The 25,833-nt window shown below is 39.4% G+C and overlaps 1 protein-coding gene across 1 annotated transcript in view; it reads right to left on the bottom strand.

The window, feature by feature from the left end:
* The window catches only part of LOC149300282 (neuronal tyrosine-phosphorylated phosphoinositide-3-kinase adapter 2-like), a 71,048-nt gene that overhangs the window by 19,381 nt on the left and 25,834 nt on the right, over positions 1-25,833 (bottom strand). Inside the window, exons 2-3 of the mRNA XM_089485457.1 lie at positions 10,665-10,966; positions 1,934-3,028 (exon numbers count right to left, since the gene is read on the bottom strand). Of these exons, the coding sequence (XP_089341583.1) occupies positions 1,934-3,028; positions 10,665-10,966 (1,397 nt within the window). The remainder of the gene's footprint in view (positions 1-1,933; positions 3,029-10,664; positions 10,967-25,833) is intronic.

Below are 25,833 nucleotides of genomic sequence, written 5' to 3'. Positions count from 1 at the left end.
GTCACTGGAAGCGCACGCCCTTTTGGTGGAAGTTTGCGCCAGATTATGTCCAGGGAGATCCGGATGAAGATAAAAGATTAAGAACAAGAAGTGGAAGTGGTCTTCAGAAGAGGAAGTAGTCCATAGGGAAGGTAGGAAAACATTTAGAGAGCGTGAGAGAGAGTGTGAATGAGAGTGAATGAGAGAGTAAATGAGAGTTAATGTTGGCACCGGGCAACCAATTTCTCCCCAAAATTTAAAATAGCCATTTTGACCCAAGATAGAGAAGATTTCCAATTACTGTACAATTTCTTACACTGTAGTGTATGTACATGCACTTCCTGGGTAAACGCGTTTTTATCTGATACATTCATGACATTTTGATGGCTTTTTACCAACAGAATGCATGCCATTTGGGATGGACATATGTAAGAGGGATAGCTGAGATGTAGATATGGAGAGCTGTGAAAAAGAGAGCTGTGAGAGGGGAGAGATGAAGAGCTGTGAGGGGGAGATGGAAAGCAGTCAGCAGATTAGCTGTGACGAAGAGATGGAGAGCTTTGAGAGGCTGAGTGTGTATATTTATGTGTAATTGTATGGGTTGTATGCGTGTCACTGCATGGAGTTAGCATGTGTGTGGGAGAATATGCATGTGTTTGCATGTTGCTGTATGGTGTGTGTGTATCAGCATATGGTGTTAAAATATGTGTATGTTAGTATGTGTATGTTAGTGTAAGAAGTAAGCATGAGTAACTGGTGCTAGCGTTTGTGGGGTATTAGTGCATGAGTGCGTACCAGTTTATTGTGTTAAGAGTGTCAGGTGTGAGCTTAGAGTAAGTGGTGCCTCGAACAGGGGAAGAGAGGGAGTGTGTGTTAGCGTTAGTGTATGGTGTTAGAATAAGTGTATTTGTGTTGGTGCATTGTGTTAGAGCTGAGTGTGTGTGTTGTGTTAGAGAGGGTGGGTGCTAGAGCAAAACTAAGATATATATATTTTTTAAATTGTGGGGGCACCAAAGTACTCCTACCTGGGGTATCATTTGGTATAAGACCAGCCCTGCAACAGGCCTTCTCTCCCTCCACACAACACGAGCTGGCAGGACCTCCCTTGCTCCCTCCCTAACTACCATCAGACAGGACCTCTCTCCCTGGACACATCGCAACCTGGAAGGGCCACCCTCTCAGCATACAACATGATACCGCAGGTCCTCCCTTACGGCACACTCGATCCAGAAGGAACTCCCTGCACACAACACAATCTGGAAGGTCCCATAGTGGCAAGGCTATTTTATATATATGTAGAGAAAGATGGTCAGTATTATTTTATATGCTTTAGATTTGTACATGCTAGGTATATATTTTTATTTGGTCTCATCTTGATTGCTCACATATATGTATTTTATTCTCCTTCTCTGGTCGCAATAATTATTATTGCAATTAATTATTTATACCACTCTATTTGTTCATGCATGATGTATGCCTATACAACACTGCAGACATTGCATGTTGGTGCTAAGTATTTAATAAAATAAATGCAGCAAGGTAATGCCCTAAATATGCACCTGCATCTACTGGGTATTGTTCTCTGTTCTTTTTTGTGGTAACTTCAAAATCTTTATGTAGTGTACGTTTTTAGCAGTGCTCAGTTTTATTTCTTCTTGTTAATAATTCGGACAGTATGAGATAAAATTATTTCCACCAAACTATATTTAGAAACCGCTCTACTACACATGTTACAGCATGCATTTTTAACTGGGCAATTTAAATACAGGATCACCACATGAAGTACAATTCTAGGGGACTATACATGTTTAATATTTCTAGTTTATGTAGATTTTAAACAAATGTAAACATTTTAAACCTAAGTAATATTAAAATACATCATGGAACAAGAAGGCTGTAGTTATCAGCAACATACAGTGTCAACATTGATATAAACTGGTCTTGATGAACTTACTTTCAGAAGGTTCTTTAGAACGTCTTCCACTGGAGGGCTTCCTCAGCAGGCTCCTTCCTGAGGTAAATAGGCTAGATAATTCTTCTAGGGGACTTGTTGGTGTTCTGGACCGTGAGCTGCTTTGAGATGAGTTATAAATACTGGGAGATGCATTAACTGACTTCCCTTCATGTTGTGTGTTTCTGACTGTAGAATGAGGCACTGATGGAGTATTTCTTGATAGACTTCCTGAATGCACAGGGTCATAAGGTGGAGGTCTTTTGAGGCTTAGAGGAGTCAGTGACCTACCCATGCTTACAGGAGAAGGAGAAGCAGAATGACACTTAGGATAACCATGCGGAGACTGTGTTCTGTACATGGTAGAAGGATGTGGTGGAGAGGATGAGTGTCCAGATGGAGTAGTCCCGTGTGACAATGGTGTCTGGTCTTTTTCCACTTTCTGATGCCCTGGAATATGTGATGGGACAGGTGGTGGTGAAGCACCAGCTTGCTGTTTGATATAAGACACATTTTCTAATACAGGAAGCTTTGCAACCTCAAGTGGAGTTAAAGGAGATTCATCAGAATTTGGTGAACACTGTGCAGGTGCTGGTGGAAACACCAATAAAGGAGGCCTTTGAGAAAGTAAATTTGGGAATGGAGGGGGAATGTCACATACCTGTCCCTTTGGCGTTGATGGCACTGAGGACTTGGTAAATTCTAAGTCAGGCACTGTGGGAGTAGCACACTGAGAAGAACAACTTATATGATCTAATTCATAAAGACACCTTGAGTCTTGGCCTACATCATCACACGTTGGGTATTTCATTTCCTCATACACTGCCTCGCTTTGGTCTTCCTCGTCTCTTTTAAAGTCTCTTATTATATTTCCAACCATTTCTATATAAACAGGTTCTTCATCCCCTGTGTCTAAAGCAGTGCTGCAGATATGAGATGAAGATGCATCTCTAAATAAAGAACTCTTCATGGGACCATGCTTTTTAATGTAGGTCTCATCGAACGAAGTACTAAGGTGAGTGTTTGGGTTACGTTTTGGCTTGGGAGGTGGAATCTTCTTTGTATATTCATCACTATGTGGCCTTTGTTTCGTTGCCACTGAAAATCAAACAGAGTAAGCTGTAAACACAAGAATCTGCTTTAACATATTTATAGTGCATGGTGTTTTTTATCAGAATAATATACATTGTATTTGTGAAATGGTTAAAAGTCCTTAATAAATTAATGCATGATTAGATATTATTATGTTTTACCTATATTGAGGTTAGCAGACTCTAATTACCTGTATACTAATATGTCATTGTTTAAACAATGAGTGGAATATATAACTATTTGATTCACCCATGTACTCACCCATGGTGACATGGCACAGGATAAATACATTTGTCATTAGCACTAGGCTATTACAATTTTAAGGCAAGACAGGAGGCTTCCTATTTTGCATATCTTCCTTTACTCTCACAGTAGCAGCAAAGAAAGAGTTAACAAGATAAGTGGAAATAACCAATAGAAACACAGTACAACAGAGGTATATAAACCCCTAAACCATCCTCTTCCTCCTCTTTCTTTGCTGCTCACCGTAGCTGCAGGTCAGTCCTCTTCCATATTCATTGCAATTGACATTAACTACTATTATTTAATATTATTTCCTATTATTTCTTATTATTTACTGTTTATTGTTGTTTCTTTCACCTTATCTTGCTTGATTTGTGGTTTGTCTCCTCGGACGCTACCGGTTTTGTGGGGGAGGAAGTTTTTTACTTCCCCCCTTTTGTATCAGGGGATCTTTCCCCTTCAATCCCCTTTTATCTCCTCTTATTTCCCTTTATTCTCCGTTTTTCCCGTTTTCTCTTTCCCCTCCTACCACCTTATTCTGCGTCTCTCTTACCTCTCCGGTTCCCTTACCGGTCATTCCAGTGGCCTTCGTCTTCTCCGTTTCTCCCATTTCGCGGGAGATTTCCGTTTAGGTCCGGCTCTTTTGCCTTGCGTTTTCTCCTCTGCTCCGCGAGGTCTCGTAGCTCTCAGAGACCTCGCGGTCATTTTCTCTTCGTTTGGCACGCTCGCGGCGGCCATGTTGGTACTCCGCGCATGGGGTCTTGTCGCGGCCATCTTGTGAGTGGCGCCCGGACCTCGTGACGATCTCTTCAGGTCCCAGTCGCCATTTTTCCGTTTTTTCCGCTAAGATCTTTTGATTTTCTCTCCATTTACAGTGAATCTGGTTTCGTCCAGAGATTTAGACTCCGGGTTCGTCCGCGAGTACCTGGTGGATGAGCCCCACCTTGCCGACCCCCTTCAAGCCCATACGGCCTCCACGTCCACTGATCTCCCGGTGATTGACCCTACTGGGTCTTCGCTATTTGACCCCACGACCATGCGTCATCCTAGAGCCACTGAATGGGCCCCTCCTGAGCATATAGCTTTATATTTACATAAGTGGCTGCGCATACCTCTCCCCAAGGAGGTCCGCAATAAGCTTCGCGCTGAATGCCCTCGGCCTTGCATCCCAGATAAAGTGGCCCTCACCCCGGAGTTCGATCCCAACGTGGTCGCTCTGTTGTCTATTAACAAAAAGGATCCTAGGAGAGGGCTGGAACAAGGCCTTAAATCGGCGCAGGATAAACTGCTAGATTTAGTGGGACCGATTACCCAGATTTTATCCCTGGCAGACAGGGCTTATTTACAAAATACTCCCCTAGACTCCAAAACCATTCGTGATTGGGCATTCAGGGTTGTTTGCCTGCTAGGCAATGCTAATGTTTCCATCGCCACAGAGCGACGAAAGGCGGCTTTGTTACGCATGGATCCCCGCTTAGCTGAGCTGGGCACGAAAGATTTGGGAGCTGCCGCTAATGGTCTACTCTTCGGTGACTCTTTCGTCAAAGAACTGAATCGCCATGTTTCCCTGATGACATCTTGGAACAAAGCCAAGTTGTCTATGAGGAAGGTTTTTCAACCTAGCCCCCGTTTTTCCGGAAGGGCTGGACGACCGCGGGGCCGGGCCGCCAGCCGATCTGCATTTCAAGGCTCCAGGACCTTCCCACAGTCTCAAGCTTCCTACAGGCCACCGTACCAGCAAAGGCCCTTCTACCCACGAGGAGCAAGCAGGGGCAGAGGCACCCCGGGATTTTCCAGAGGACGTTCCAGCTTTGGTAAGTCCAAATGTTTCCTATCCTTCTTCCCCTCTTCGGGTTGGGGGCCGTATATCCCGTTTTTTCCACAACTGGGTGTGGATTTCGTCAGACCCTTGGATCCTCCAAACGGTCCAGGGTTTCCACATAGACTTCGTATCTCCCCCCTTTCAGATGTGCCGACCTCGCCCGCCCATCAGGTCTGCGAGCGACCAGCTCCTCACGGAGACGGAGCTCAGAGCCTTACGGGACAAAGGGGCAATTCAACGGGCTACCGACCCCGAGGGGTTTCTCAGTTCCATTTTCCTGGTACGCAAGCGCACCGGGGACTTCCGTCCCGTGATCAATCTCCGGGCTCTCAACGCCTTTGTAGTTTATCGCCATTTCAAGATGGAGGGTATCCATCTCCTACGAGACCTTATGTCAGAAGGCGATTGGTTCACCAGGCTGGACCTTACGGACGCATACCTCTCCGTCCCAATACACCCAGTTCACAGGCGTTTCCTCCAGTTTCGATGGGGCAGTCAGGTCTGGCAGTTCAAGGCTCTTCCCTTCGGCCTCAGTTCAGCCCCATGGTGCTTTACAAAGCTCCTGAAGCCGGTCATGGCTTTCTTTCGCTCCAGGGGTATCCGGTGTATAATATACCTGGACGACATCCTTCTGTTTTCAGGTTCCAGAGAGACCCTGCTTACCCAGACGGACTTTGTAGTCCGTACTCTTCACGATCTCGGTTTTCTCGTCAATACCCTCAAGTCCGAACTCGTCCCGAGTCAGCGCATCCTATTCCTAGGCTTCGAGATAGATTCTCGGACGGCTACGCTCCGTCTTCCAAAAACAAAGATAGCTTCCATTCGGAAGGAAATTCGGTCGCTTCTTCGCCAAGACTCTTGCTCCCTCCGTCTCCTGGCTCGGGTAGTGGGTCTCCTCTCGTCCTCTATTCAAGCGATCTTCCCCGCGCCACTACACTATCGGGCTCTCCAACGCCTCAAGGCGCACCATTTAAGGAAGACACCTTCTTACGACCAGGTGGTCCAGCCGACTCTGGAGGTCCGTCAGGAACTTCTCTGGTGGCTACGCCACATGGAAGCTTGGAACGGTCGAGCGATCTTCGGCTCTCGACCGGATTTTATTCTAGAGTCCGATGCCAGTCTTCTGGGTTGGGGCGCAGCCTCCGCCTCGGAGGCGACCGGAGGTCGCTGGTCTCCGGAGGAACGCTCCCTCCACATCAACTGTCTGGAGTTGATTGCGGGTTCCTTCGCTATCAAGAGTCTAGCCAAAGACCGTTCGGATTGTTGTCTCCTACTGCGGATGGACAATTTCTCAGCGGTTCGTTATATCAACCGCTTGGGGGGCACTCGGTCGAAGCAACTCACGGATGTTACGAAGGACATCTTCGAATTCTGCCTGGCTCGCAACATCACCCTGCAGGCGGAATACCTTCCGGGAGTCGAGAATCATCTGGCGGACTGGTTCTCCAGGCACTGGCGGGACGCGGGCGACTGGAGGCTCCACGGTCAAGTCTTCCGAGATCTACAACGTCGGAGAGGCCCGTTTCACCTGGACTTATTTGCGTCCAGGACGAATCGCCAGACGGAGAATTTCTACAGCTGGCTTCCAGATCCGGAGGCGCTGGCGACGGATGCCTTCATGCAAGAATGGCAGACCTCGGGTGCGTACGCGTTTCCCCCGTTCACCCTCATTTCGAGGGTCATTCATCATTTGCGTCGCGGCGGAGGCTCCTTAGTCCTAGTGACGCCTCTTTGGCATGCACAACCTTGGTTCCCGGCCCTGCTGCAGTTGTCTGTCCGGGATCCTCTGGCTCTTCCGTCCTTCCCCTCCCTTCTGTCGGACCCAGAGGGTCAGATCCACCCGCTTATCCAGGACGGTCATCTCCTCCTGGTGGCGTGGACGATTTCGGGCGACTCTTCCCTAGCTCGGGCCTATCGGAGGAAGCTCATTCCCTACTGCGCGACTCTTGGGCTCCAGGTACCCGAAAGTCATACCGGGCAGCTTGGCGAAGCTGGGCTTCTTGGTGTGTGGGATGGCAGGTGGATCCCAATTCAGCCCCTCTAGAGTACGTGCTTAACGTCCTTGGGCAAATCGTACCGTACCGTTAACGTTTTCCGTTCAGCCATTTCCTGTGGTCATGTGGGGGTTTCAGGCGAGCCAGTGGGTAAGGCTCCCCTGGTCTGCCGCCTTCTTCGCGGTATTCGGTTGTCCAGGCCTCCGGCTCCTCGCTATCATTCTTTGTGGGATGTTGCTTTGGTACTGGATTTTCTTAGATCCTGGCCGGACAACGATTCTCTTTCTCTCCGTCAATTATCGGCGAAACTCACATTCCTCTTATGTCTTCTCTCCTTTCGTAGAGTTTCCGACGTTCAGGCTCTCGATACGCACGCAGTTTCGTTCTCCCCGGAGGGACTGGTGTTCCAGATTCACAGGAGGACTAAAACTTTTTCCTCGTCCATCTCCTATCCTTATTTCCTTGACGATCCTAAGATCTGCGTGGCCAGATGTGTTCGATCGTATTTGTCTCGTTCTTCACTTGTGCGTCCTCCTTCGGTGTCTCAACTCCTAATCTCTTATGTTAAGCCATTCAAGGCCGTCTCATCCCCTACGCTGGCTCGCTGGGTGCGCTGGCTTCTCTCTTTAGCGGGGGTAGATGCTTGTTTTGGGGCGCATTCGGTCCGGGGGCGGCGGCGTCTTGCGCCTTTAGGTCCGGGGCTGCCTTGGCTGACATTCTCAAGGCGGCAGATTGGTCCCGGGCTTCCACTTTTAGGGAATTTTACTTTACTTTCTGGCGTTAAAAATGCAAAATAGGAAGCCTCCTGTCTTGCCTTAAAATTGGAAATTATTCTAACCTTGGTGCACGAATAATTATAATTTTAATAAAGACAGGAGGCGAGTATTTTCCCTCCCGGCCCTTCCCATGTGGGGTAAGTTTATAGATGTTTTACTATTCTCGGCTGTTTTTAGGTGTCCCGACTATTGTTTTATGCGGGTTTACCTGTTTTCCTGTGTTTCTGCGGCATTTTCCATGTCTGGTAGACTCTGGTCCTGTTATGGTTTTCTCTTTCTTTCAGCGTGAGATCCTCGCGGCCAGTTCGTGACTCGTCTATCCGTTTGAGCTCTGTTGGCTGATTTCGGCACGACTCTACTGGTTCCTGGTGGATCCTGGTTCCGGTTCCAGTTTTCCGTTTGGAGTTTTATCCGGTTGTTCGCTGTCGTTTGGTTGGAGGACGTTTCTTCAGTCCGGTTCACAGCGACGAAAGAGGAGGAAGAGGATGGTTTAGGGGTTTATATACCTCTGTTGTACTGTGTTTCTATTGGTTATTTCCACTTATCTTGTTAACTCTTTCTTTGCTGCTACTGTGAGAGTAAAGGAAGATATGCAAAATACTCGCCTCCTGTCTTTATTAAAATTATAATTATTCGTGCACCAAGGTTAGAATAATTTCCAATTACAATACATTCCAAGTTTTACAAGAAAAAGATATGAGTGATGCTAGCCCAATATTTTGGTTGTTGAATATGCACAAGTACATGAAAACCCAGACATACATAGCTGATATAAACACTACTCGAGAACAAACATGTTGCTGCTGTTCTTCTGTAACATGTGTTGGAAGTAATCACCAAAGCAAATATAACAAAATTAAATATAGATCCAGACTTTGAACACATTTTCTATAAAGTGGTATCAAGATTTTACTTTACAGCTCAAGTTGTTTTTGAACTTCTAAATCAGAGTAATGGTGTGTAATCCCTGCGTCGTGCATAGACACACAAAGCCAGCAGTGCTGAATGGCTTAACTACCTGGGCGTAAATCGTGATTGAAGAGTTTTTCCTTGATTTTGGAAAATACTTGAGCTCTTCAGAGTCGTTTGTGAAGTGTTTTTTTGTTATTGTTTGTTTCAGTTACCTGCTGATATAATACTTTGCATAATTTTGTAGGTCTTAAACATTTTATACCAAGGAATCGAATTGGTCAGACACTGTTAAATAGCATGTGGTAGACAGCGAGTTATATTCTCACTAATTATGTATTTGAGGTTCCACTTGCCATCACGGAGGAGAGAACAAAACTCGTCCGAGAAAGAAGGGATCAGGGAGATGAAAAACCCTCCCGCTCATTCACATATGCGATGAATTGGGCTTTTGAAAGGCCCCATCAAACGAAAGGGTCCATCTCTTCTTTTACTATTTAAATATATTTGTTTGACATACCACACTATTTTCTTTTATTGTTTTTTCTTTTACATGTTTTTGCCGGATATACTTCTTGGATCCCTTTGAATAGATTCTGTTGGTATATATTTATTTATTTTTCACACTGACTTGGTGTGAAGGGCACGGTTACTTGTTTTTTTGATACTTAAGCATTGTGTCATATCACAAGTGAGCCATGTCCACAACGATATAACCAATTCTCACATTTTACAAATCATTCCACAGAAATGTTTTTCAAAAATGTACTCAGGAACGTATGAAATGCATAAACTGCCAGCCTTAGTTTAAAATAGACAATGCTATTATATTAATAGCATTTCTAGCGTGAATTTGAAAGCATTGGTACCTAATTTGACTGATCTCCAACCAAGTCAGACTGAGCTGTTTTAGTGAATGTCCTCAGAAAGCATAATACACTTTTATTCAACTAGAACTCCCTTCCCGGTTAGGAGGAACTTCAATTTAGCTACATCCCCATTCATCATGAAGAGCCAATGCTGGTCAGTGTCTTTAGCAGAAAGGGCTATGCTGTCCCCGTTTAACGTATAATTAAATGAGTGAGATAACATTACCAAGAAACTATACCAACAAAACATTATGCTCAGTGTTACTCACCAATAAACTTTATATGTATTAATAAACTACATTTCATTCCACGTTTCTTAATATGTTGGTTTGAATTACAAATTATTATTATGATCACCACTAAATTTTATAGCCTAATCTTTAATACTTAATTTAATAATATTTGCTGGGAAAAAAACAATGAAATTGATATACACACTGATAGATCATTTCACAGACTACATTTCAAACATAGCATATTTTACTCCCAGTTCCTTTTATATTTATGGATATATTATGGATATAAAGATAGAATAGAACCATATTTTAGAAATGTTTATATCTAAGGCTAAGTTTATATATATTTATGCACAGCTTTTGCATGAATGCATGTAAATTCTGTATTCTATTAGGCAAATTGTTACCTTTTTTTCAAATTGCTGAAAAATACTCTGCACATGGGAATGGAATGATAAGTGTCTAATGTTCTTGTGTTGAGAACATTACGTAAATACTCAGCATGATGCTCCATAAATAAGTCATTCTGTAACGAAATCTAATTTGTTGCTTACTAAACGTTCTGACAATATTATCCTCTCAACATACAAATAGTTTCTCAGTTTAAAACAATAAATAAGTCTATGTAACTGATGTGTGTATAAATATATATATATATATATATATATATACTGTATATATTTAAACCCTGCTAGTAATTATAGTATCTTTGCCTTAAGGAATACTGGTTTAATTTGAATATTGTTAATTATAATGGGCACATGATATGAAATAACTCATGTTGATAACTTACCATCTGTCCTGTCTGTGAACTTTGGACTCTTGCCTAATGTTCCAGAGTTAACAGTCTCTGATGAAATGCTCAGTTTTGTGTTTGGGTCTCGTTTTGGCTTTGGAGGTGGTTGTTTACGAGAGCAACCACTGCTGTCATCATCAGTGCCTCCGACGGAATGAAGAGACTGCGAACGCACTGAAAATCCACTTGAACATGGATGTGGGAGCCTGTCTTGCGGTGCCGGCATAGTCATAAATCCCATGCGGAAATGTTTATTGACATAACTTCCTTCGGTTCCTCGTACGACCTCTCCTCCTATTCTGTTAAAAAAGAAACAAAACTGGTAAAATAGAACAATAATAAAATCATGTTTATTCCACTTATTTTACGTTACTTATGCTGCGTATTTATTTTTTAGTATAACTATTTTTTTTTAGATTTCAGTTTAATATTATCAAGCGAGGCACATTGTTTTTTAATGAATGAAAACTGACTTATCAAAGTCGACCTTTATTTTTTAAGAGGACCTGGATATTAAGTGGAAATTAAAAAAATACAATGTTTTTTTCACATTCTTAATATATTGTATGCTGTTAGGAAAACATTCCTATCATTTTTGCTGAGAAGACCCTGTATTCTAAAGTTTAGGCTTGCGAGCAGGGCCCTCTTTACCTAATAAATTTGTCTTAGTCTGTCAATCCTAATTTTGTCAGACCCCTTGAATATATGTATTGTAAGAGGCGCTGCATAATTTGCTGGTGCTATATAAAGAAAATATAATAATAATAACAATCCAGATTCAACTTTTGTTATTTTCTTTCGAACTGTAACTGAAAACATAACATAGAAGTTGGTTTAGAACAAAGTTCTGGAACCAATTCCTAAAACCATCTCAATGGTCCACATAACTGAACTGCCTACTCACTACCAGTTACAGTGGAAATCATAGTGATTTGTATAGTGATAGATAAAGCAAGTTGGCAGTCTAGTTGTGAATAGAGTCATTTAACTTGACTAAATCAGCTGGATTCCTCGGCAAATGTTGAGTTGTCCTGGAACTTCTTAAAATTCAGTAAGGCTGTACACTTGATTGTAGTTGAGTTTAAATGCAAATCTACAACAGACTGTCTAAATTAAGTGCTGTCAAATGAGTCAAGGTCAACTGAGCTACCTTTGTACCTTGATGAGTTGATCTGCCTGACAATGGGCAGACCCCATGTCACCTTATCTCTAATATCCCAAATCCTTTCTGAAATATATTCAAATTGTCAGCTGCCAGCTCACCACACACAATCCATGACCTCATTGAGACCAGGTTTATATACTCAGTGACTCCGTATTAATGGGAAGTAAAGCCTGTGATACAAGTTCAGCTACTAGAGACAGCAAGGGTGTTTTTAGACACCAACTATCACAGTACAAGCTGCAATTGTATGTTGTGATAGAAAGAAGCGTATGATATTTGTATGAATTACTGTTCCTTTTAAGTAATCTATACTCACTTTGAATTATTTCTAGGTTTTAATACCATATTACGTTTCAAAAAAAAAAATAACCCGGAAATGTTAAGCATTTGGATTCGCAGTGATGTAAATGTTATCTTGCAGTTTTAGGAACTAATCATTAGTAACTCATACTTACATAACATATATTATATATCTAGACAATCAGTATGATAAGTATTTATATGCATTTTTAAGTAAAGGAGCTGATTGCACACTGTTATATGTGACAGGGAAGAGGTTTGCATGTATAATAGCATCTATTAGGTTTCATAAAATCATTTTATTGCCATTCAGAAAAGTTAATTAATGCATATGGTAATGTAATATGAATATGAAGTTTTAGCTTCAAAATGCCAGGTTTACTTTGATGGAGCTAGAGGATATTTAAATGTAAAATAAAAAATCTCATTTGGTTTACTGTATTTCATAAACATTTTAAAGCACAAATTCGGGTGATTTATATGATAATGAATAATTATTGCTGTCAAACTGTCACCTAATTATATCGCAAGCAAAATGGATAATCTTAACTATTTTGATGACCAAAAAGATGAGAAACAGTTACGACAACATGAAAGACGACAATAATATTCTTGGAACAACGTGTATTATATATTTTAAAATGTACATAAATCAACTAAGAAAAAGCTGAAAATATATAATAATATCTTAATGACTCAACTTTTTGTGCATTAAGGGCAAAGATTTACTGTAATACTGATTGTACGTGATTTAACTATGCATTACATAGGGTCAACAAAGTCCTTCTTGCAAGGTGATTGAGTCTGGTCCTTTGTGAAGGTGATTAGGTATTATGATTATTATCTTTTATAGCGCCAACATTTTACACAGTGCTTCTTAAATTACATACTTTCAATAATGTGGCAAAACTAGAATTAGCAAGGAAGCTGATAGATTAGCTAAAGAGTTCTCTGTTCACAGTCTAGAGTAGAAGTGTTGAAAGAGAAGAGTTTGTAGGTGACTTCAAGTCACCCACAAACTCATAGTTTAGTCACTAAACCCTCAAGACAGTCAGAGGGATGTATTTAATAAACCTGGAGTTTGCTAGTGAGTTGAGAAGTAGTCTCATTGATTCAGCTATGCACTATGTAGGGGAAATTGAGTCTTTTTTGAAGGACAAGCCTACCTTGGTGAGCCCTTTAGTAGTAAGTGAAGGAGTTGAAATGTCTACCTAACTTACAAACTCACACTTATAAAGAAGCTCCACAATAACTAAAAATATACAGTTTGACTACCTCAAATGTTGCTTAGTTATGACCTAACCACAGAAAAAAAAATTTCAGTCACCTTTAGTCACCCCCAAAGCACAATGTCTACTACAAAATTACAACTCACAGTTCACGTTTAATAACTTATAATTATTTATACACCGCACCAGTTTAAAATCTGATAAGAATAGAGTATTATTAAGAAGATATATCACGACAAAATGTTTTGAACACTTTGAACCAAAATGATGTGTAAATATCAGTAAAATATATGCTGCCTTAAGGTCTGAAAAAGACAAACAATAATTAACTACTCCAAACAATTAGTGTTTCCAAGTACTGAATTTTAACGGTTTGTGCACAACTGCTTTGTTCTTTTTTAAAGGAAATAATCAGTGTTATAAAATAGTAAATGGGATTCTCTAAGGTTTATGATCCATTGTGAAGTGCATTAACTGCTCTTCATTAGTGGATTAACTAAATACCTCATTATTCAAGTATATGTGGAGTTGTAATCAGTCAATGGGAAATTCACATTAATGATCCCTGAACTATTTTATTATAAGTGACAATTGTTAATTTAGAAATGTTTACCTATAATTCTATGTGGTCTATGTGATAGGCTAATATGCTGGGACAGGTGTTCCCTCATACTTTTATTTTACTACTATTTCTTTACTGGTTTTGTTATTGGTTAAAAAATATCCAATTTCCATTTTTGTTTATTATATAGTGTATAAATGAATTTGTTACCATGTTGTTACATGCCCATTCTACAAGTTATTTTTAGAAGCTGTTATATATTAAGATAAAATAGGGGGTGGCAAAAAGTCTATTCAGCAGCTGTGTAACTAGAATACTCACAAAGCTCAATCATGGCCTCATTCCCTGCTTTTAAGGTACTGCCTGGTCACCATTGGAAGTTTGGCAGCTGTAGTTCCTACTCTGCCCCTAGAGTCTAAACTAAACAGTAAGTCAATGTGAGTTTCCAATAGAAAACTTGCATACTCACTACTGCAAACTCTCATTTACATTCCATGTATTGAGTCTGCATTCTACAATACTGTTCCATGATGCATAGATGGATTTTTGGCTCCTCATTATTATTTTTGGGCTGTCCAGTCTCTATGGGCTGAAGATCAGGATTCAAAATTGTTGAGGATCAATGCACAAAATATATATTTCTTTAAAGATTGCAGCATTTAGGTACCAGAGGCAGACAGTTATTTTCATTCCTCGCCCTCCTGGCATACAGTACAAAGGATAGATTGGATGGACCGTTATGTACTTAAAGGAAGGAAGTGTAGGTGGGCATACTAAAACTGTATTTAATTATTCACAGCTGTTGCCCCCAACCAAAAGATGCAGGAAGACATACAATTGGGTGCCATATATCCTTACTTTTAATCCCACTGGTTACAAAATCAGAGGCGAGGTGGAAGCATGGATGAACTTCATCCCTGAGCATAATTTGGGAGGTGTGAGGGCATCTATGTCAAGGGAAATTATTAGCCTGTCACCACCCGCACACACAGTGGAGGAAATGGAGGTGCTGAATTTCCCCCCTCCTTTCATTTCAGTGAACAGAGCTCACTAAGTTTTTACTGGACCCATTGATAGTGACTGAGGTGTCAAAATATGATAAAGACTATTCACATATTAACTTGCGTCAAATTACAATATTTAGGCCTAAAATTATAGAATCTGATATTCTCTGAAAAAATGTAACAAACAAGCTTTCCATTCTTTATTCTTCAAAAATCAGTATTTACATTTTTTCCCCTCAAAAAAACAAGCTTTGCATTCTTTTCCTTCAAATTACTAGGCCCATTAATGTAGCGATTGGTGGTTCTGTCTCTGCCCAAATGGGTTAATGTGGAGTTAAGTAAAACAATCTTCAAATCAGCTAATGTTTTCAAGATTGACATGAAATGCAAAGTGAGTAATCAGCTAATTGCTTTCATAATTCAGCCTACATCGTAAATCTTATTGAAAATCGTTTTTTCACAAATTGGAAAAAAAAAAAAAATCACAGTAAGGAAGAGAAAACTGTGTTAGTATAGAAAATTATAAAGAAATATGCTGGTTACATATAAAGATAGATAGATAGATAGATAGATAGATAGATAGATAGATAGATAGGTAGATAGATAGATAGATAGATAGATAGATAGATAGATAGATAGATAGGTAGATAGGTAGATAGATAGATAGACAGATAGACAGATAGACAGATAGACAGATAGATAGATAGATAGGTAGATAGGTAGATAGATAGGTAGATAGATAGATAGATAGATAGATAGATAGATAGATAGATAGATAGATAGATAGACAGACAGACAGATTAACCAATAACCTAACAAGAAACACATATTTTCTTTAAAATGCCTGCACTGCTCTTAAAACCCCGTGTTCTTCGTGTTGAAAAATATTCTGCTGAAAAATCAGCATTTTGGCTTTTTTAAAGAAATTTCTGTCTGGTTACAGAATTTTTCAAAACCATGCAAAGAAAGTATGGATTAAAGAAAAATAAATCCTGGATTTCCAAAGCCAGTGACTATAGGTCATGTGCATATGTGGGAATTTTAAAAGAGATATAGCGCAGTAAAATGATTTACATTGTATTTTTTTTGTTAATACACCTTTAAAAACTGCTGAACCTTTATGAATAAAAAGTTGACCAAAATAGGTTTTATAGTGTATCGAATTTTTCTTTGGTGAAAAATGTAAATTCATTCAACACAAACCCTTTTATAGAAAAGCCATCGGTGTTTTCAAACCGAGTAACTGACTGCATTATTACACTTTCTAGTTTTAACACAATAAAATTTGAGTTTTTAAATATATTAGTCTCGTAAATATGAAACATCAGCATTCGTGAGCATTCCATTTCACGCAAGCAGATGATTTGATGTATTGCAATATTAGCTTGTTATTAGCTTGATTTTTAACCCCTTAATGACAAAGCCCGTACATGTACGGGCTCAAAATGCATTGTTTTTAATGGGTTTACAGACCGCCAATTGTCCTTTAGGGGTTAATATTATGTCCAATCTTTCTTTTTTTAAATGATTGCATGGACAGAAAAGCTCAGATAACCCTTAGCGTTGTAAGTTGCATGCGAGGGCTATTTCGGTTTGCTTTTTCTCTAGTTTATCCTGAGGCAGCGACCGAAGTCCTTCATCATACTGCTTGTTTCAAATCACACAGTAGAAATAGGCGCAGCTATTCTGGGAAACCTTATATTAGAAAAGTCACTGTTTATACATCACAACATGAATATTTCCAATGATTTTAAACTTCCACAAAGCAACCTTTTGAAAGGCATTCATAAAATTCAATAAATCACAGGAAATAAAGAAACAAACAAAAAACACCCTACTGCAAACAGGAATGTCTTATTTGCAATAATTTACTCCTAAATGAAGAAAGTGATGTTTTCTGTGCCTATCCTATATGTGTTCACGAACAATAACTACAATATACACAGTGCTTATTGACATAACCATTACTGCTCAGCTACCCGTTTTTTTTTACGGTTATCAAAGCCACATTATTTTCTGCGAGACCTCATTTATTGTGGCATTCAGAGCCCCTGTACTGGCAGCTCTGTCATACAAGGTCACGATAAGTAATTAAAGAATAGTGATGCTTCTTAACTCCTGTTCATCATAACAATAAAGGTCACAGCTAATCCAGATGATTGACAAGCTGCCTTATATATGTTAAAAGTATTTTTTGAGAAGTGACTTCCAGGATCCAAAGATGTAATACGAGGGACGTTGAAAAGTTTCCACACTTTTATATACTTTTCCTTGATATATATGTATTTAATTCCAGTGTTTTCATTACATGTTCTGGTGACAATGGCCATGTTAATAAAAGACTCCTGTGCATCTGGAGTTCACAGCAAAAACAAAACAGCTTGTACTTGCCATGGTTAATATCTTAAGGTGTTCTCCCCTTATTTGTTTATTTTGTCTCTGCATTTTATGTCCTCATAACAGAGATCTGATTCAGTTAACTTAGACAGAGATCAACAAAAGTGATTTAGTAGACGTGTCCTTTAAACTGTAATCTTCAGACATCAAACTGAAAGGGGAAAGAACATTCCTTTATCCAATTAACTATCCCCACTACATTTCTTATCTGAATTAACTTAGGAAGACATATGAGACCATCACATTATGCAAGTACAACAATTAGTAAAAAGCTTTCCACTAGCACAGTTTTGTTTTGGTGTCAAAACCCAGTCTTTAAGCTACAATGACCCCCGTTTTAAAGGTATCCCCTACTGGAACACAATGGTAGTCACGAGCCAGTAGGCTGGCATCTACTTAAGGGGGAGCAGGTAAAGCTGAGTGCCCGCCAAACCCGATATAATGAACATAAGTGTTAGTACAAACACACATTTTAAGACTCACTCTAACATATACACTCATACACTTACATATATATACTAATACACATACACTTACACATACACACTCTACCACCCACTTACACAATAACACTCACATATACACACGCACTTTACAAACATACACACTAACACACACTCACACGCATACAGAAAACACAGTCTAAAACGCTCTCACACACATATACACTCACACTAAAATGTCCTCACTGTATCATATCTCCATAAGTTTCATAGTTGTTTAATTTAAAAAAAAAAAAACATTCTTCACAGTATGAACTTACCATGCTTCTAGCATTTTTGTTCGCTTTAACCATGTACTATAGCTCCATGCTGACTAATAGTGTTTGAGCACTTTCCTGTGTCGTATTTTGATTGATTACCTAGTTCTTAAATTGTACATAAATGTGTATTGTGACAAAACAACATAGCTGAAGTGACTTCTCCTAGAGGCATGGTCCTCTAAGGCAATAAGGCTCAGGAACAGTAACATTTCTGACAAACATTGATTTTGTTTACAAATCAAAGCAAATACCCCACAGTGAAATAATAAACTAAAAGTCTTGCTCCCATTAGAGCCCACGCTGGCCTATACTTTGCTCATCCAGACTGACTAGCGTAAATAGCTACTAAATGTATTCCTCCTAGACCCAGCCAAGCCAGGCTCTGGTAAATCTCCCCCAGATGGAACACACCAGCCTAAGCAAGTAATAGCTTAGTGCAAAGGGAAATTTTAGGGATTTGAAATGTCCATCTCCTGCACCTTTAACTGGATCCATGATTCCCGTCAAGTGTCGGAAGAGTATTTGCCCACTCTGCTCTTCAACAGTATACAAATGTTTGCACAGCAGTTGACCACAAAATCCAAATGAACCACCTTCCTTCTACAGCAATATAGTATATAAAATATATTATATAAATAAATAATAAGTACATTAAAACTATTGCCATGTTACTATCCTTCACAATATCATTTGGATGGTAATTGCAACAGTATATTTACTTATTTGCTTAAATAGTGTATCCAACATAAATAATGAGGAAAAATATTCATTTTTTTGCAAATTAAGTAGGACAATGAAAACATTATGAAATTATATTGCATTAATTAGGTATATGTTGAGCTTCATGTTTATAAATAGCAAATTATAGTGTAGAATGGTAAATGTGGAGGTACAATGAGGTATAGGCAGGGACATCTCATTACTTTTAGATGTTAATGTAAATATCAAAAGGTAATATATAATTTAATGTAATAATACATTTAATTTGTGAAAATTGCTTTTCCCACCCTTAATGATTGTGATTGGAAATATTACAAGCATTCACTGAATACACATAATTGTGATGGGATGAATCATGCACTAATCTGCCTTTATCCATAATTAATTTGAGATTACTTTAAAAAGCATTGAGGGTTTTATTATTTTTTTAATGTAAATGCATGTATCTTTGTATTTAATTCATTATAGTCGGTGTGCAGTTAATGCCCAGTTGATGAGAATAGAATCTGCTTTTTCCCTATTGACTGTACTGTGTTCTACAATGATAGACTCTCTGAAGCCTTTAGGTTCAAGTCAGTTGTAGGTAGGACTAGAAAGGCACTGTTTTAGTCCTCTATATGTTAAAATAAAAATACGGAATGCAACTCTTTAATATTGCAATGTCTTGTGAAATCACTGCAATCATGGTTCATTTCCAAATCCTGTGTTAAAAGATATATATATATATTGGATATATTAATTTAATATATAATTTATGTATATCAAATGATTTGGCTGCCTTCTAAATTAATTTCAGGGAATATTAGATTCTCAATACTGCTGTCCTTCCGACAGAGCCTAGCAACACGAAACACATGTCTAATTTCTGAGAGACACTACTGTTACACCCACAAGTTTATGTGGCCACTGCAGTGTTATTAAAAGGACTGTGTGATGCAATGTGTCAAGTCTGTGCACATAACACTGCAGTATAAATACACCATGTGACATTAACCAGGGCCGGCTTTAGGTGTTCAGGCGCCCTGTGCGGACTACTCCTTTCGCCCCACAAAAAGAAAGGAACAAAATCTTGTATCAAACGACTAATTTTAATTAGGGATTATTTATGTGCAAGTGCAAACAAGTAAAATAATATATATATATAACTGGAAATGCTGGTAACAATAATGTACATTAAATAAAGGGGGAAAAACCTGCTAATCTTTGAAACAAACTTTTTTTTAAAATTATTGAAAAAATTGGTCCAGAGGCAAGCATTTCCTTGGGCCCCGCTCCACGCTCCCCAGCATGCAATCACTTCCTCAGCTCCCGCACCAAAAAAATATATATATATTTGCCACACTGACTGCAGATTAGGGGAAGACTGTGAAAGTCAGTGCAGTCTTCCCTCCTTCTGACCCTACCATGACTTTGAAAGGTCCTCTCCCCATAATCATCCCCAGAGTCCCTTTGTCCCCTCATTCACTAAGCCATACCTCTCTTTTCCTTCCTCGGGTATAGATCAAATAAACAACCCTATATTTGCAGGTATACATAAATAATGCATGGAAGCATAGCATAGCATATAGGTATCAACAGAATAACACAAAAAACCAGCTTTGTACGTATAGATCAATTGAAAATCACATGTTAACTCAGGATTGAATGTATAGATCAAATAAACAGAATCAGACATACAAATCCTGTATAAATAATGTATGGAAACATAGCATGACATATACAGATCAACAGAATTACACACAGATTACAGCCCAGCCTGAGCCAACTTTGTCCGCGAACAGCCCACCCTGTGCCATCTTTGTCCCACAAACACCCTGCTTGGGCTATCTTTGCCTTTCTCCAAATCACTTAAATATCCATGATACACACAAAAACATATACAGTTATTCACTCATTCACTGTTTCATTCACACAATCATTAATTATCTCACTTGTTCACATAAATCATTTACACATATTCATTAATGCATTCTAATAAATCTTTCAAGCAATTCACTCACACATCAATTAATTCATCCTCTTACTCATTCACACAATTCATCCACACATTAATTCATTCATTCTCTCACTCATTCTCAATCTTTATATGTATTTCAATATTCTTACTACCCCCTTCTCACTACCTTCTCACTACCTATTCCCCCTTTCTCACTATCTACCCCCTTCCCACTATCTACCCCCTCTCCCCTTGTCACTATCTTCCCCCTCTCCCTTTCTCACTATCTACCCCTCTCCCCTTCTCACTATCTACCCCCTCTCCCGCTTCTCACTATCTGCCCCCTCTCCTCCTTCTCACTATCTACTCCTTTCCCCTTCTCACTATCTACTCTCTCTCCCCTTCTCACTATGTACACCCTCTCCTCTCTTCTCACTATCTACCCCCTCTCCTTCCTTCTATCTGCCCCCTCTCCTCCTTCTCACTATCTACTCCTTTCCCCTTCTCACTATCTACTCTCTCTCTCCCCTTCTCACTATCTACCCCCTCTTCCCCTTCTCACTATCTACCCCTCTCCCCCTTCTCACTATCTACCCCTCTCCCCATCTCACTATCTACCTCCTTTCTACCTTCTCACTATCTACCCCCTTTCCCCCTTCTCACTATCTACCCTCTCCCCCCTTCTCACTATCTACCCTCTCTCCCCCTTCTCACTATCTACCCTCTCTCACCCTTCTGAATATCTACCCCCTCGCCCCCCTTTGTAGTTCACTTACCTTGCTGAAGTCCTGTGGTGGGAGCACAAGTCCTTTGTCTTGCCACTCTGCCACGGCTTCACTGCTCAGCGCCGGGATTTGACGTCATATGAAGCGCTGGCACCGAGACAGAGGACTCGCGCTCCCACCACTGCAGTCAGGGGAGAGCCGAGGCAGTGGTGGCAGGGACCGGAAGAGACAGAGGGGCGCCAAGCGGTTGCTTAAAATGTTTTCATGAGTGGCCGCTCGGCGCCCCTCTCTCACCTCCGCTCCCTGCCGCCTGGGTGCCGTGCATCCGCCTCAGCACGGCCTTGGCCTTGGTGATAGGACAGCCACACAGCTCGCACACCCGAAAGGCTGGCCCTGACACTAACCAGCACACTTAATTAATGTTCCTTGAAAAAAAAAAAGAGACTGAAAGAGAACACACAGGTTCTTGTGCTAAATATAGCTTTATAGCAGATGGTGCTAAGTATATTTAAGAAAGGAAAGGTGTTTTAAAAAGGACATTTTTTTTTTTTCCAAACAATTATTTAATCAAATAGAACAGTTGGATACCAGGTCATGTTGTTGTCTGAGTGTAAAATGTTTTCTATGGCTATTCATCCTTTTATTGTATCAAACATACAGAGACATTTAAGAAGAAATGCACTAGTATAGCACAATGGTGATCTTAGAATGAAAAAGTTAAAAGCTGAGGGATCTTTTCCAATTGTCAATACACAGCTGCTTTGGTAATATATTAAAATTGAACACCAGTCATTTCAGCCATTGATAAATTCACCCTTACTCATATTTCACACTGAATCTACTTTAGTCCTATGTATACAGATTAAAACCAATAATAGCATAATAATGATTAATATAATTCACTAATCACCATGCACTTGTGATATGAATGCAAAACCGATAGATCAATGGAAAACATCCTTTTACATCCAATCAATAGCCTAATGTCCCCACTGTAGTTTCAGGTTGTGAATTCAGGGTGTCAGGCTGGCATCCCCCAAAATGCCCAATGGGAAAATCTACACATGCTTAGAGTTAAAAGTTTAAAAAAAGAAATATTTGTCTAAAAACAGCATTGTTTGATTTAAAAATATTATTAATTAGTCCAACATTATGGTAACTTATGTTACCGATGGAGAAAGATCGTGACAAAAGAAAAAAGACTGACTATAAATATCTGGATAACATAAAAATAAAGTGAGCAATTTTCTATTGCTGGATTCTTTCAATACAATGATGTTTTGTATTCATAACTGATTGTTTTATTCTTTTTCGAATAGAGAGATTGTAAAGTAATTCCACATTGTTTTTGATCAAAATCATGTTCTTAATGTGGTTTTCATTTATTATTAGAAGCCATTCTGTTTTCTAAAATTTTAAAACTTAAAAAAAGTTAATGTTGACTATTGATCCAAAATCCTTGAATTGTCTACTTTTTATTCTTGTTGATGGAATATGGAAAGGCACTTATAATAGTTATTTAACATGTAAGGGATTGAGACATATAATACAATTGTATAGATTAAATTATTTTTTCTACAACTAAATCAAAATAAATGAATCCTGCAATAACAGGACATGGATCGAGTCCAACCTAATGTGGGTCATCAAAGAGATTTTGTTATGTAACTACTCTGGCAAACTATTCTTAGTTGCAAACTGGTGCAACAAATTTACTTGAAAGAAGAACAGAAACCCCCCTAATAAAGAAACAGAAAATAGAGCTTTAACTAGAGTTCAACTTTTATACGTATACTGATTATTATAAGATTTTCTATTATACAGTTTATAGGGCCCGGTCAATAGGCCTTCCATCTGAATTCCACTTATTAGGCAGGCAAACCGAAATTATTATATATATAATTATATAATATTATATATTGTTTTACAATGTTAACTTCTCAGCCATGTTTAACTAAGCTCTGGTTTTGTCATGATCCCAGCACTGGGTATTGGTTTTATGAGCCGACTATAATCAAAACTCCAATCCGGTTCTACCCCAATAAGAACAGATTGTTTAAAATGAGAAAATGGGACACAGAATTTTAACCAGTAAAACAATGTAACCTTACCCAAGTACTATTAAAGTATTACCCCTTTAAATCAATACTTCACAAAGTTTACACACAATCAGCTCTTATTAACCCCATCTCATTTAGCGGAAACCGGTCCTCTGTGATGTGAGCAAAGGCGGCCTCGTCAACTCGTCCTGGGGCCTTTTGCTTAGATCAAGGGTGGTGTTTGCGAGCCCAACTGCCCCACATGCTCCTCCAGCCAAGATGTGACAAATTTCAGGGCCCAATCCTGGATTTGGGCGCGCAACCCCTCCAAATCTATCATTTTAAGTTCCAGCTGTCAACTCTCAAGTCACTGTAACTCTCACAGGTTGAAAAGGAAGGCCTGAACCCCAAGCACCTCCTTACATAGCCCTTTCCCTTAAGTCCACCTCTCCTGTTCCTCAAAACATTCCCCCTAAAATCCACAGGGCAATCAATGCTTCCACCCCAATCAATGCCGTATCATGATGTCCTTTCTCCGAAGTTTGGCAATTAAGGCTCTCTTTCTCTTTCTTGTGTTTTTAACCTGCAACCCGGAGACTGTATTGGGCTAGAACATATGATACACAACTGCATTAACTGCCCCAGTGACCTTTAGTAAATTGGCTGCCTTTAAGTTATTGATCATGCTATGGTTTTTTTGCTCTTTTTCTTATTGTGTATATTGATTTGGTTTATTTTATGAGTCACTGTCGATGTTCTCAGGGCATGCAGCAGGATAAAGGAACACCATTCACGCTGATGGCTTAACACTATGCGTGCAAGAGATAACAGCCAACGATTACTTTGCATTCTGAGATTGGTATGTCAACATATGTATACTTGCAAAAAAAAAATATATATATATATGCAATGACAAAAATCCTTAACAGTAATAATCACTAATAGACTACAGAATATATTAATTGGTCTTTACTTTACTTCATCTTGTAAAAATGAGAGTCCAATGGAAAAGTAATTTTTTGAGCTTTAAATAAAGTACTACTGTATATAAAGTAAGGTAGATTAGCATTAGACAAATACCCGGTTTTATCGCATTTTGTTGCAATAAAACTTATTTTTTATTTACAGACCTGGAGGCTGCTACTCTTGCCAGTCATACAATGTTTTGAGTGACATTTCCTGCTCAAACACCACACTGAACATATTCTTTGTGGCACTGCTAATGAAGTCCTGCTTAATTCTTTGCTGTTTTTATTAGTCAGTGCAACACGCAGCCATCCTATTCAGGGGTTCTCTAAGGTGAGTGCCACAAATGCATGGCACCGGGTGGCCGTAATCAAGATACCCAGCAGGGGTCTCATAACATATGTTAGGTGACTTGCGCAAAGTGTGTGAGCTGCAGTGAAGACAGGCTCCTTGTGAGCTAAAAGGGAAGGAAGGACAGGGAGGAATAGATGTGTGGGCTGCACGACTAATGGAAGAAGGAGAGAGTCAGTAAGTATGTGTATGTGTAAGTGCATGGTGTAAGAGTGGAGGTGTGTGTATGTAAGTATATAAGTGTATAGTCTTAGAGTATGTATATTTATGTATGTGTTATTATATGATTTTAGCATACGTGTGTGTCAGCATATGATATTAGAGTGTTTGTGTGTATGTTAGTGCATGGTGTTAGCATGAGTGTGTGTGTTAGTGTATGGGCAGTGCTGAAGAAATTCTGCTTCTAGGCATCACTAACAGTAAGGCTCACCCCTGATTTGTTTGTTCACAACAAGGCAGTAATGAGTCAGAGTGTTTGTCTAGTAGAGCTAGTACACACACACATGACAGACAGCTGTCTGAAAATATTGCATAATCTAAAATCTATAACTTTTTTAAAACATAATACAATAACATATTTTTTAATGCTCATTTTTAAAGCGATAGTTGTAAAAAAAATATCTGTTGGGAGTAAGCCTTTATATGTATATATATATATATCAATTGTAGGGTTAATTGGTGATGAACACTACTTTATATGTATCCATAGCAACAAAAGTATAAATATATAACTAATTTAGACTATGTAGTTCTATTTTAGAAGTATTTTTCCCTCATGATTTGGCATTTACTGTGTTTTTTTGATCCTTTGCCAAAATGTTTCTCCTTCAAAGACTCTTGAATATTTGATTTGAATTTTAAGTATCATTCTTAAAATCTTCTTCATGTGAAGCAATGAAACCGGTCATCGGGTCATATAATGCAATTCATTAGCAGTGGCAGCGTCTAATCCTTCATTATTCAGTTCAATCATCAGGAGACCTGACCTGTTTCAGTAAGCACTGCGCTA

Source organism: Sceloporus occidentalis, unplaced genomic scaffold (assembly GCF_023333645.1).
Source record: "Sceloporus occidentalis isolate IW3139 unplaced genomic scaffold, rSceOcc1.0.p SCAF_25, whole genome shotgun sequence".
NCBI classification, from domain to species: domain Eukaryota; kingdom Metazoa; phylum Chordata; class Lepidosauria; order Squamata; family Phrynosomatidae; genus Sceloporus; species Sceloporus occidentalis.
The sequence above is the reverse complement of the archived record's forward strand: the minus strand, read 5'-3'. Positions and strand labels throughout refer to the sequence as shown.